Genomic DNA, 13,632 nt, shown 5'->3' with positions numbered 1-13,632 from the left:
ATGTATATATGTAGCTACTGAGCACCTTAAAATTAAATTAAGTTACTTTCACAGGTTTCACACGCTTTATCCAAAAACGGAATATAAACGCCAAAATAAAAATACAAACTGTCCCTTTCTTTTACGAGCTATTAGGCTTAAGAACAGTGTAAATAACCTTGGACTGAATTTTGCAAGCACGTGTATCGGATAAGTGGCAAATTGTTGTGCCGATTAAGCGTAGTACCGATCGCCATGCCATAATAACCCTATAAAGACGCGCTTTGGAATCAAAATTTGAACTGATCGATACCCCCAGGGCCCTAATTGCATTTTAATTGAGGCTTTTTTAAAACGCTTTGGTCTGCTCTGCAATTGCAGGATTTGAAACGATGTCCACTGCTCGATGTTATTTCGTATCAATATTTCGCTAAATAAATACCTGGAATTGACATTCTACTACATACTTGCTTAAATCACCAATTATCATTGACTTTCAGGAGCCTCTTTAGTTCTGAAACTGGTTAAAGAAACAAAAAAAAAAGCCAGCAAATTACTTTTCTGTTTTCGACAATCCGTGATATATATTTTTGCTTTTATTCTCAAGTCACTCGCTTTTTTAGTCACTATCACAGTGCGAATTTAAAGCCATAAAGTAACCAGCCATAGTAAAATGGAAAACAAATTCTTTACGCCACATTTGTTTTCCGGTTGACTTGTTCTGTTTGTCTGTGTCTACCTAAGCAGAAACAGATACGTATGTGTATGGCTATATACAAAAAAATAGTGTATTACCACTGTTTTTGTTTCATACTCTCATGACATCACCAATATCAAGAATATTATCGATGTTCGTGCGTTGCCCTAACATTTCGATAGTACAATTTACAATGACATATATATAGCTATTCAAACGTTTAGTTAATCGAAGCGCCAGTCTGTGCGTCCAATAACAGCCTTTTGGAGTTGTGCATGCCTTATCATCCATTACGATTTATTGAGAAGTTGGTTGCCTTCCTCTTTCCACGGCTTTAGCATAACAAAAACTCTTTAGAAAAACGACGGTTCATTTTATACAAAGATTTTCTACATAATAAAGTCGCTGATCACTTTTTGAACCCGCCACATTCGGTAATTTGGCGAGGGTCTGAATAAAACAAACATTGATTCGCGAGAATAGTTGACTTTCTTCCTGGGCCGTGGAACAAGTTTGTTCTTTTCCATCTCGTCGTCATATATTGTTATTTTTTCTTTCATTACGACTCATAAGCGCTTCATCTAATGTTTTCCCTCACTACGGAGTGTTTACTGGAACAGTCGATCATAGTTCTGAAAATACGAATGATGCTTTTTGTACTAAGACATATTGGCATAATAATAGTAAATCCCTTTGATTGTTAATGAAAACGGAACCATGGTTGAGCGCATGCAGTATATAAAATTTCGTTTTTCCTAGGTTGTATTAGAATTGTGATTGATTCGAAAACGTACATAGCACAGACTGTAATGTGTGATAATTAGGTGGTTTTCCGGCCTATATTCTGCTATTAAATATCGATACCTATAATATGAATGCAAGTAGGCGTGAGCTTAAATCTGTTTTGGTTTCGAGAAATCTTTCAAGTTTACATTTTTAATACACAGTTCGTTAGCAATAATCTGCTATTCTTCGTAACCAATATTTATAATTCCGGCGCTACATAACATGCACTCATCTCCATCAACAGAACCAATTATTATGGAAGATGACTCCGCCAGTATACGGTAGCCCCGTCCGTCATGGCTTTGGATAGGCGCAAGTCGAAGTTGTCTATCCGTTGAAGTTTCTCAAATTTAGTAAAAATTGGGCATAATACCCATATATTGACATACAATACCCTAACAGAGATGCAGTACCCAAGCTTTAATCGTAGTCGATTTAAGCGGTGATAATCATTTCGTAGCGGTTTGTACTTTACGACGTATCATTACCTTTAGTATGCTGGCATCGCAAGTCGATAGAGGCGGCGTGGACAGGGAATGCAATTCGAGCTCGCATAAAAATGCAGACAGTAGGGCTACGAGTAGGTGGGGCTGTTCGCGAACCTGAATCATCGTCGTAGGAGGTTAAATGCCGATGAATAAAGCTGAATGTTAAACTAGATTGTTGGTAGACAACAAACAGATCCTTTATGATTTGTCAACCCAAAGCAACAAACAATCATTACACATGCATGCACGACAGGCAAGTCAGAACTAACAGGTGCAAATCTGACTAGGTTTAATTGGTATTAGAACAATATTATTTCAGACACTGACGAAAATCGTTTCCTACCATTTGCACCCTTCTCCATAGTGAACTGAGAAGGTAACCGTTATACTTTGGGCCGAGAAAATCAAACGAGTCGACGCACAAAAGTGAGCATTTTTTCTTCATCATATTAACTTGGTCGCTGTCCAGCGGTGATAGAAACGCCGCTAGTGAACAGTTATCGCCAGGCACCGGATCGTCAATGTATAATAGCATATTGTCCTGGGAGGAGACAAAAAAGACAAAGAAATGCGTACTACGTGAAATCACTACTCAGCGAGCAGGCGTAAAAGCTTCCACTGTGGCACAGCCATCCTGTCTCTGCAGGCATTGGTTAATCACGAAGAGTCTAATAAAAAGTGACGAACGCCATTAGCTCTCGCAAATAAGGAATAATAGAAGCAACGGAAGGGAGCAGCAGGTTATTACCATGGTATTATGTGTATATTATAGGCTAGTATAGTGCGTGATGCAGATGCTTTCTGCACTGCACCTTGATGCTGTGTTTTGTAATAATCACCAAACATATCCAGTTAGTCCACACGCTTATGTACAAGCAGTTTTAACGCCCAAAAGTTACAACAATTCGAATTACTTACCTCGACTCTGCGGGGCACAAACAGCGCAAGAAATCTGGCGAGATTGACGGCTCGTTTGCCAGGATAAAGTACCAAAGGACGGCTAGTACACAATGAAAAGAAGATGTTGTGTAAAGTCGATGTGTCTAGTCTTCATGTGACAACAGAAGCATCCACATGAGCAACACCAAAACAGAAAACGAAAAATACAAAACGATTGGATTGGTTTCATTCTAGCTATTTCAAACAACATATAATAGCCTTGGGTGAACCGACGATGAATAAAACTTGTTAATAAAGTTTTATTTTATATATATATATATATATATATATATATATATATATATAATATTATTATATTATATCTTTATTAACAAATCTTTCTAAACTCGCTAATTGCCATCTTCTGTGCTACATGTATGAACGAAATTTCAGCCGTAAACGTTAATTAATTTGTTACATGGTTTACTACTCTTTGCACGTAAGCCGTATTCATGAAATTATTGGAGCTGAGTTTTTTTTTTACTTAATTTAATAGTTTTTTTGCTTGCAAACTAAAGTACATACACAGCTCGCACGGTAAAAATTAAAGTACAGTTAGAAACGTAGTTTGCCGTGGAAAACGATATTTGGTCACTTTGTTAGGATTGGTCGAAATTTCTGTTTAGATTTCTTAGAGAGAGTGGTGCGTATAAAATTTACAGATTTGCATGATCATCGTTCCACTACCTGTTAATAATTTTGTACGCATCAAATAATATTGACGGAGGGACCACAAATGATGGGAGTGTATATAGCGTGTTGAGATGTTTATAGCAATACACCTGTAAATAAGGAGACGAAAATAAAAAAACATACAAAAGGCAAGCGGATAAGATACGTGTGCCTAACGGCTATTTCAAAGCTGTCGATGATCTTCTGAACTTGTGCTTAGAATTAATAGGGTACGTGATACAGCCAACAAATAGGGTAGTAGTACGTTTTATTGGCAGAAAATAAATATTATTTTATATCTTAACGGCTAGGTTATGCCACATACCTCGTCACCAGTATATTCCAGATCGGCCTTCTTGGTGACTTTCAGACTTAAGTCAGACAAAGCATCAAACATTCCATCATAAACTTCGAAGTTCCGACAGTCCTCGTTTGCCGGGCACGCTCCATAGATCACTGAAGGAAGCTTTACCTACGTAAAATCAGCCGTCCCAGACAAAATAGGGGAGATCGCCGTAAATATGTATTTGTATACATAATTTTGTACTCTATTGTATTCTAGGTATTTTTACCCTATTTTTTTAATGTATTTGTACTCCAAGTGTATTGCAGTACTGTAATATGATCTTGTGGTCTCAGAAGAAACAGCGAAGTTTCCCTGAACCAGGTAGAACGGACATATTTTCACCATTATTGCTACCAAATAACATTATGGAAACGACAATCTCAACGTTATTAGCGCTACAATGATATCGTATGACGAACGTAGCTTTCACGAATTCACATATAGCAGGGTATAAATACAGTCAGCTATAAACGCCAACGAACCTCAGAATAACCTCAGCCATTAATGCAAAGTTATCGTTTACGCCTAGCCTGCATATTAACATATAACATATCAACGGAATTTTATTTTACGCACCACTCTAATTTTTCGAACACCTACCTCATCACTGGGTACAAATTTTTGCATTTTGCAGAGCAGCTCCAACCACCACTGCACCGCGAGGGCGAAGCCTAGGGGCGCTATGTGTCCGAGTGGAACGAGGCCAATGGGAGGGGCACCTACCGGTTCGATTCCGATTCGAGAAGATAACGCGTTTAGAGCCTTTTCAAACAACCGCGATTTTTCTTCTCCAACTAGGTTCTTTTCGGCTCGCTCGGCCTCCCGCAAGGCGTTGGCAACCGTCAACTCATATTTCACCAAAGCAGGACCTTCCAATTCTAATTAAGAGAGCGCATAATGAAACAAAAACGTTTTTCTATGATTCGAGATGTTCCCTAGTCATTAGAAATTCACTTATATAGCTCAGAATGTACGAAAAATAGTTACAGTGCTGGCATTACAGGTTCAAACGTCAAAATGTTAGGTCTTTTTCATTTTCCAATTAACATAAACCCCATAATGGCAAAACGCTGTTCTCTGACATACGCACTCGCTCAAATTCAAATCATTCGATTAGCTAGGCCGCCAATAAGCCATTCAGGCTCTTTAAGAAGTCTTCGTATTTGCGCGTCCTTGAATGTTTCCTATCAATGCGATTATGCCGTTGTAAAATAATTAAAAATAATTAATGACAGATAGAAGACATTTTCAACCACACCAAGCCCGGCCTTGCGGATTGGCGAAAAATAGAGTACCAGGAATCACACAAAAGAAACTAGAAGTTGTAACTGTTAGTGACAATACAATGCTCACGAAGAAGGATAAGTTAACATGGGTTTAACAGGTAAAATGTGTATATAATGATCTACTTACGTGAATTTGTTAGACTATTTTTAAGTCCCCGGATGAAGAAGGGCAGGTTTTGTGTCTTGACTAGATTTGATGCGTCTACCAGCACGCTGCGAATCTGGCCAACGGCTTTGAGAAGACGGTGCTTATTGTGAGAGACGTAGGCGACACATAGAGGCCGGACAAAGCCCCTCGCCTTCAGAATTTCAGATTCGCAAGGAGAGAAAAATATTAGAGTGACACCGAAAGAACGTCATACTTGTAGAGACAAGAGTGTATTAGGAATTTTCGATACCCACAACTAGATGAAGATTATTACACATATATGGTGTACGAGAAGGAAATCGATATGACCTTGAAAATAAATACCACGTATAAAAGTAACCAACTGTCCTGTCTTTATCTAGTAAATGAAGCGTGATTTTGTCAGTGTTATAGAACTAATACCTTAGCGTCTAGCAAGACGGTGTAATTGACGAACACGTGTACATTGTCTCGAATTTCCGGAAGGAGGAGCTGTGTATCCTCTCGTGGAAACGTTCCCGAGGCGACATGTTGATAGTCTACGCTAAGAAGGGAGATTGACAATGCTGAGATCTCTTCTGAATGTACAGACGCGGTATTCGGAATAATCACCTAAACAGCGAACAAAACAGTTCAGTGTTATATACCGCAAAAAGCAGTTTACAACTAGTTGAAAGCGCACACTTCCGGTGCAAATGGAATAATAAAAACAATATGTTCGGCATTATTTCTCTCTCTACCTAAATATTGGCCTGAACTACCATCACTTTATGGAAATAACGATCGTTTAATAGTCGTTCACCTAAGTATACCATTACAATAAACAGTGTGATTCGATGTTTGAACAGTTCTTACCAACGGTGTAGGTCCCTGTTGTTCGTTACACTCAGCTATGAGGATGAAATCATCTCGAAGGTCACTAAGGGCGGCCTCATTGCTCGCCGAAAATAGTGTTCCCTAAAACTCGCATATTCAGAAAATTTGGTTATACACGGAGACGCCGGAAAAATACGAAATTTCTGCTCGAGCAAAACAAAGCGAGCATTAGTAAAACTCAGTAGCTTGATTGAAAGTAGGTGTGTAGCAACAATAAACAAACCTGCAATGTACTAAGATCAAGAGTTGATGAGTGCAGTTCAGTGTTTACAGGCGTATGATAGGCGAGAGCCTCGGCGAATCCACCAAACATCGCTCCGTCATCGGAAGGCACAAATTACCTGTGTCCTTTTCCTAAAAGTAAACAACTGTATATTATGAGTCTCTAACAATCCGATCGGTGATGGCTTACTTCTTAGTGGTTAGCAGGTCTAGGCTTGCTCAAATGGTAAAAACCTATACTGAACTACAGAAGGCGCGAAATCCAGAAATCTCTCTTTTGTGTAAATATTTAAGTTTATTTTGCCAAAAAAATCAGCGACAGTTGGTTAAATACAGTGACTTTACTATGCACTGGCGCTACGCTGGATTTATAAAGGCATTTATAAAGGCAAAAAAAAGCTCTCGATACTTGATTATTAGTAACTATTTAGAACGCATTCTTTTTAAAACAATGTTGCTTCGTATAACAACAGGGCGAACCGAGCACCTTTCGATACAAGCTATTAATACACTTTCATAGAACTTCGCTAAAGCGATTATAAATTAAAAATGATAAATCAAAACAGCCGTAACATTTTTTCCTGTCTATTTTTCTCGGATATACTACTGTAAAGGGGACATGGCACAGTTGCTGTACATAGCACGTACGTTTACTTTATCTTTTATATGCCGTAGTCTTTAAAACACTCAAGACAAAGTCAACATGCAAGACCAATATACCATCCCGATGTTGCCATCTATAGTACAATTTTACATCCAATAGAACCAACTTGATAAATTCACTAGTGCTACACCTGTGTGTCGTTTTTAATTATTTACTCATCCGATTACCAATAGTTTTAACTTACAAGGCAAAGGCCGCGCCCAGAACAGCTGTATTTCTGTCCGCTTCACTGACAATGCACGCACAACACCCTGGAGGCCTTCTGCTTCATATGGAAACTAATAATGCATTGAACAATACTGCACCCGTAGCGAGATTCTCCACTAAACAAGCATCTAGGTGTTTTCAGATGTCCGAGGTCAGTTCAGATTTACTTCTCACATTTTCACCCCATATAATTTGTATTCCTTCAATAGTAGCTTGCCTTGAGTTAGCACATCTGCACAGAACTCACTTGTCTTCTATTTCGGTGTCAGCTGTTCGAGACAGATAAGCGCCGTACCTTTTTCGTATTAGGTTCTTTCAGAGTACTTCGCTAAGGGAATAATTGCTCTGAACTTCTTTCTGTCTCAGATACACTAGGCCTTTGATTCCGTGACAAATTTTAGACATTGTTGACACAGCGAAAATCGCGACTTACATTAAACACCTTCATCATCATTTATGCACGGACGAAAATCTATCAAATAGTATCCCGTTGATTGAAATCGAAGGTTTTCCACACATTCCACTAAGCGACGGAATGGTCTTCTGTGATTAACGGACCTCAGGACACAGTGTTTATGTACGAAAGCGCCCTCAAAAGAAGTTCAGGTCCGATCCGATAGTGCAGTCGAGTAATATGATGGTCAGTTTCTAAGCTGGAATTTATATTGATTAACAGTCAAATGATCCTACATAAGCATTCGCGTCCAGGTTTATTGTCAGTTACTACCATTATCATGATTTTGCGAACGTATAGTTCGAATGATATAGATAATAGCTAGTGCTTGAAGTTCTGAAGCAGGATAATTCGAATTGGCATGTAGTTCTAAGATTTTACAATTACTTGTACTCCATTCATCTGTAGTTTCAATCCAGCGCTCGATTTCATCATAACAAAATTGACATACTTATAAAGCTGGCCTCTATGAAGTGATTACTCGTTAAAATACTACGAAGTCCACAGACCAATTAGTCTTGTGTACCCCTAGTTGTGCACCCTATCCCTAGAGTAGTGCTATCCTATGCAATTATCGCTTCTGTTATTGTTATATTTATTTAGTTATTATATATAGGCCTACAATCCGTCTGTATCCCCGTCTGCGATCGGACTAATTGAATTTCATGAAGCATAACATATGTAACTCGGTTGAGACGTTTCAGCTTTGGTTGAGGAATTCATTTAGTCGCCGCAAATCGAAATGCAGAATTATGCTATCTACTAAAAATGTATTGTCTACATACGAAATTTTATTTAGTAAGAGGATATTGAATTTCTGAAATATGTTTGCCGTAACGCATACTTTTTGTACTTCCTATAAACATTTTTCAATTAATGTTATATTCTCTAAATCCTGTTTTTCACTTGCGCAGGCTTCTGTTTTATGTCACTAGATGGCGTTGCTAGTCCCGTTTTATGGATCGAGAGAGTTTAACAACGCCAAGTATACACTCTTTCTGATAATGATTATTGACCGTATGCTAACTACATAACTGCATCGCTTTTTAGGGTGAACAGGTGGTCCCTCTCGCTCCCTCACTGTCGGGTCTTTACTGGATCTACGTCTTAAATTGCTGTCTGACGCTGCCAACTTGATGACGAGAGTCTTCCCACTGGTTGCAACAGAGGTTATGGCTAGCAAATTTACACACACGATGAAACTTTACTTTCGTGCGTAAGCGATTATGGCGAAATAAAACAAAAGATCGACGGCAAAAAAGCCCGTAAGAACTAACTTGCTTATAGGAAGATTCAATTAAGGTTGCTTGGTCCGTATAGGCGAATGTCTGTGTAATGACGTCGCATAGAAGCAACTACTATGAAACAACTTCTGCAGTCAGTGAGCTCATGCTAATAGTTTCCAAGGCTATATTGAGGTAAACATCCTGGACGGTCAGGAAGTTCAAGTTCATGAATAACGGAGAGTACGCGATTATGCAATAAAATTTTCATTAAAATATTATATGTTGAAGCGTACAGTGAATCTGGCTGACTTTGATTAGATTAGTTTTCCAAAGTTTTCAAAATAACAGCGGCTATAGCTAGGTCGTTCGAGCCCCTTAACACAGTACATTTTGTTGTATTTTAAAGTGTTCTTGACAAACAACTGGGTATCCATCTAACCTGTTTATTGCCAGAAAGGAAAAACGAGCATTTAAAAACTATCAATCTGAATATAATTCTAGGTGGTCGTTTCCTCTATTTATGTTATGATCCGTCTTCGATGGCCCTAAAAAAATATCACTTCTGATTCATTGTGATCTACGTAGCCCCATGGAATGACAGAAAAGGATTTGTGAACACAAAGCTCAGAAAGAAGTCCCGATCGTGAATGCAGCGCGCGACACGGTATGTAGATCGCCTAATAAAGGTAAAATCGAAGCTTATCCAACCTGAATATGTGCATCGGTGTTCATTTCACCCTTTGCGGACTGCATTACTGCCTACATTATTATTTTTGTTGCTTCTACTGTTACATTTTCGTGGTTGTACTAGAATGGTGTCCTGATGGTGGTGGTACGAACTCAACGTGAAACCTGTTGTGCTGTGTAATGTGTTCAATATAAGGTATAGTTAAAATCGAATAGTATTAGGAGTAGGAAATGTTTGATATTTCCGACCTGGTTTTTATGGTTTAGAGAACCATGGGTTGAAATATCCTAGATTTGCTTTGCTGGGGTCTGGTGTCAGCCAACCCGTATAAATTAACGATTACTCTTTGTTGATAAAAATTGGATCGTTGATAGTTATCGTCTGTCAAATTGCAGTAAGTGCTTGCAGTCGCAATAAATATTTTATACTATGGCTCACTAATCGCAAGCGGTGCAATAGCCACCCTGTCATTGATATAAAGTTGCGCCTTTGTTTAGTTGTCTAGTGTCAGCACGTCACGTCAAGACCCGGAAAGTTACTTTTTCAAGAGCTGTTTTATTATGGGTTTGTCTTTTTTTTTAAATTTTTAGTTATTTCCTTTATGTGTACAAGTCCTCGTAATCACCTTTTTTTAATTATAGTGCAGAAGCCTTGCGCCCACTGGGAGTTACCGAGCCTAGCACTACCCGACATATCTGGCGTTTGCCCAACAGACCTATGAAATGGAGTTGTATATCTAATAACCTTTAATAATCATTAATTATTTTTCTTGACTCCTTATTTTTCTTAGTTATGGAGTTCTGATTATATTTTTTTCAATGCTGAGATTTGAACCGGTGTGGCAGTATGCTAGTTAGTCATGGTTATTATGCCATTAGTCACCCAGGCTACGCTGTTCCATATGTGGCGTGTTTTATGCTAGTGATACCGTGTGGTTAAATATAGTCACTTTCCTGTACTTCATAGGAACTCGTTATTTATATATACCGAAGCAATTACTCAGTGTTTTTTTATGAAAGAAGAGCCTACGCTGATAAATTACGAGCACTTCGAGGATATATACTTACTGTAGTAAAGATAGGTATGATCTAGTATACGTACACAGTGTCTTATTCTTTGGGGTTTATATGAAATGGCGAAGGCCTCTCTTGGGACCATTTATTGTTTGACCTCCTAGTACGCTGATTCTAATTTCAGCTGCATTATATATACTTTTTTGGGAAGACCAATTTAAAGGTGTGTAAGATCTGTCCTGATGGTAGCGAGCGTTTTTCATTTCGCTGCATCACATTTGCATGCAGATATTACCGATACTTACACTTTTTCGTATCGTCATCCCACCTATACATATACTATGCCTTTGTTTACAAATAAAGAAGCTATCTCTTACAACGACAAAATAATGTGTTATTTCAGGTTGCTTCTTCCAGCAAGTGATCCGTCCGTCGTCCGTGAACGGGATTGTTGTTTATTCTGTCTTCAGATCGAATTTTATCGAATTTATAAGATCAAAGCCGGGGTGCTATTATATCATACATTAGACACGACGAAAAATCGAAAACATCAAAAGCGCTTTCTAAGCAACAGAACATTCTGTCGAAATGGCCGAATGTTGTATTCCAATTCGTTACCTGGTTTCGCTAATGGTGTTCTTCGCATTCGTGCTAGACCAAGCCCTGCGTTCCTGCTTGAGCATCACAGTACTCGTCATGGTGAATCGGACGCATGGTGCACAACCTCCGTTCCATGGCCCAGTTACACACATGGTATAGATAGACTAACGGAATAATTCGTTTTTATCATATCGCACATACTAATGTACGTTCCTTCAGCCAATCCTAAAACGAGCATCTAAGTACGCTTTATTATTACGTCAAAATAGCATCTCCTTCGACAAGGCGGCGTTTGGACGGCTAACAGTCGTTGACTGTTTCCGCCAAGTAACGATAAATCATCGTTTGATTATTGATTAGGACTTTTACTCTGATTCGGTGTGGTCGCGCTCTGTCGGGTTTTTTCAAGATGTCATATCTGCGTAGAGCATCCTGTAAGGATGAAGTAGCGTTTGGTAAATGATGTTCCGAGATATCTACGTATATGCAGTATTAAATTACGCTTATTTATTTCAATTTAAGCAATAAGTTTGCATTACCTTGTTATTTAAAATTGTATGAGTTCACACGAATCAAGTGGGTACAAAAAGAGCGATAGTTATTTAATAAGCATTATTTTTTATCTGGTAACAAAGCGCATTGATAAATATATTCGTCTCACATACGTCTCTTGCAGAAATTCTTTGAGTCAGCGAGGTACCCACAAAACAGAACTTCTCTCGGTGACTCACGTAATTGGAACACAACCACCCAAGGCTGGGTTCTGAATTCGGTCTACATTGGAATTCTTTTTTCACAGTTACCAGCTGGCCACCTAGTGGAATCATTTTCCCTGAAATGGGTTTTAGGTTACGGTGTTTTCTTTATGTCATTACTCCAGTTTGTATCGCCTCTAGTCATCTCTTGGAGTGTTTGGGCGTTTGTTGCACTCCGAATCGTTGCAGGCCTATGCATCGTAAGTGGTATTTGCTTCAATGGAATGTTATTACTTGGGTCATTAGTAGCCTTGGTAAACCTCTACGCATGTCTAATGATAAGCCGTAAGAGGCAGACGAAACGAAAATTTTCCGCACTCGTGTTCGAGTATAGTTACCTAATTTGACAGAATGTTAGTACATGCAAACGAAATTACGCCGGGATGAAAAGTTTGCTCGCAGCAATAAATGAGTGGCTTGGCCAGGGCGCACAGTCAAGTACATCGATGCTTGGCTTTATGACTAAACTGCTATACCCTAAAAATTGCAGTTGTAATAATGAGTTCACTTCATAGAGAAAATATAAGTGACTAATATATCTAGATAATAAAAAGTTTAGTTAATTTTAGTAGAATTAACCTTTCAAAATTGAACTTCAACTGACATAATTTTGAATTATTATGCACACAATGCACAATAAATATCAATGGCAGAGTATAAATTAACGACAACAGGTACTGTTACACATTACTATTAGGCTTTTGTTACGGTATTTGTTCGGTGTCTGTTATGGGTTTGTCTTTTGTATTGCAGGGTTCAGCTTTTCCAAGTGCCAACGCTTTGATGTCACGATGGAGTCCGGTACACGAACGTACCTTACTAATTACGCTGGCCACGTTGGGTTACGGTGTTGGAGCTACTGTGACAATGTTTATAGCTGGCCCGCTGTGCAAACATTTTGGTTGGGCATCTGTATTCTATTTTTTTGGTATGAAGCCTTGTAAAAATTTGCAGACATGGACTTGATTTTCCCCTGTGAAACAGTGGTTGAAACCTCTTAACATTTGCGCAGTTAACTGCAATAATTAGCTTCTACGATAAGGGAAATATGACGCTATACTTGGCCGTATTTAAATAATGGCCGACTAATCTTCGAAGCCTATTTCGAACATGAGCAAAAATCTATGAACGCACATCTGTAGAGAATCGCTGTTTGTATGTCCATTTTTTCTGATCCAGTAAGTGAGAATGTAGCTGGTAACACGGTATCGATGATGGGTAATGAGACGATGGACAATCTGGGAAGTGTAGAAAATGATAAGGAACCATCTGGGATTTACCTTGTGAGTCTTGTTTCACTGACATCTGCTGGGCATATGCATACTTGGCTCGACCTTCAATTAGTGACTCTAAGCTAAGGGCAAATTCTAGAAAGCTTGTGGAACATATGTAAGCATCGTATACGTAAAGAATGGCTAATTGTTGTCCATTTGATTGATTTTATAGGTGCGTGCGGTGTCATTTGGTCTTTGTTGTGGTATGTTTGTGTTGCAAGTTCTCCAGAGAAACATCGTTGGATTTCTGAAGAAGAGAGAATAATGACACTAGCCAATAGAGACGGCAATTTTGACCAGAATCGTCACGTGAGTGACTACGGTCCTATATAT

General features: G+C 38.7%; 2 protein-coding genes across 15 annotated transcripts in view; one reads left to right on the top strand and one right to left on the bottom strand.

Moving 5' to 3' along the window:
* Nucleotides 1–532: 532 nt before the first annotated feature.
* On the bottom strand, nt 533–7,812 carry LOC111253657 (uncharacterized). 5 transcript variants are annotated; one of them, XM_086977805.1, is made up of 12 exons: nt 7,267–7,810; nt 6,420–6,564; nt 6,176–6,277; nt 5,744–5,932; nt 5,321–5,492; nt 4,508–4,785; nt 3,887–4,033; nt 3,577–3,671; nt 2,869–2,998; nt 2,294–2,491; nt 1,951–2,064; nt 533–1,308 (listed from the first exon to the last, which is right to left on the bottom strand). In XM_086977805.1, exons 2-12 carry the CDS (start codon nt 6,507–6,509, stop codon nt 1,285–1,287), a joined length of 1,539 nt encoding a protein of 512 aa, XP_086833931.1. In that variant the 5' UTR covers nt 6,510–6,564; nt 7,267–7,810; the 3' UTR covers nt 533–1,284. The 5 variants fall into 5 exon arrangements, with proteins under 5 accessions (XP_086833931.1, XP_022669553.1, XP_086833930.1 ...); XM_022813818.2 differs by having other exon boundaries at nt 6,420–6,550; XM_086977804.1 differs by lacking the exon at nt 7,267–7,810 and adding an exon at nt 7,067–7,209 and having other exon boundaries at nt 6,420–6,550.
* The window catches only part of LOC111254140 (sialin-like), a 12,717-nt gene continuing 6,897 nt past the window's right edge, over nt 7,813–13,632 (top strand). For 3 of the 10 annotated variants that reach the window (XM_022817038.2, XM_022817120.2, XM_022817207.2), the window contains exons 1-4: nt 11,118–11,423; nt 11,947–12,225; nt 12,779–12,953; nt 13,472–13,608. In XM_022817038.2, the coding sequence (XP_022672773.1) occupies nt 11,259–11,423; nt 11,947–12,225; nt 12,779–12,953; nt 13,472–13,608 (756 nt within the window). In that variant the 5' untranslated portion in view covers nt 11,118–11,258. Of the gene's footprint in view, nt 7,930–8,793; nt 9,162–9,470; nt 9,634–11,073; nt 11,424–11,946; nt 12,226–12,778; nt 12,954–13,471; nt 13,609–13,632 lie in introns of those variants that run through there. The other 7 variants (XM_086977812.1, XM_086977811.1, XM_086977810.1 and 4 more) reach the window with 7 other exon arrangements.

This window comes from Varroa destructor, unplaced genomic scaffold (assembly GCF_002443255.2).
Source record: "Varroa destructor unplaced genomic scaffold, Vdes_3.0 BEIS01000001.1, whole genome shotgun sequence".
Classification (NCBI taxonomy): Eukaryota; Metazoa; Arthropoda; class Arachnida; order Mesostigmata; family Varroidae; genus Varroa; species Varroa destructor.
Note: the sequence above shows the minus strand (reverse complement) of the source record. Positions and strands in the feature narration are given on the sequence as shown.

Coding starts and splice junctions, on each gene's coding strand:
- LOC111253657 (XM_086977805.1), bottom strand. CDS start 6,509: ATGTTTGGTGGATTCGCCGAGGCTCTCGCCTATCATACGCCTGTAAAC. Junction 5,493..5,743: donor CCGTCTTGCTAGACGCTAAG/GTATTAGTTCTA, acceptor GAAATTCTGAAG/GCGAGGGGCTTTGTCCGGCC. Junction 2,999..3,576: donor GCGTACAAAATTATTAACAG/GTAGTGGAACGA, acceptor TGTCACATGAAG/ACTAGACACATCGACTTTAC.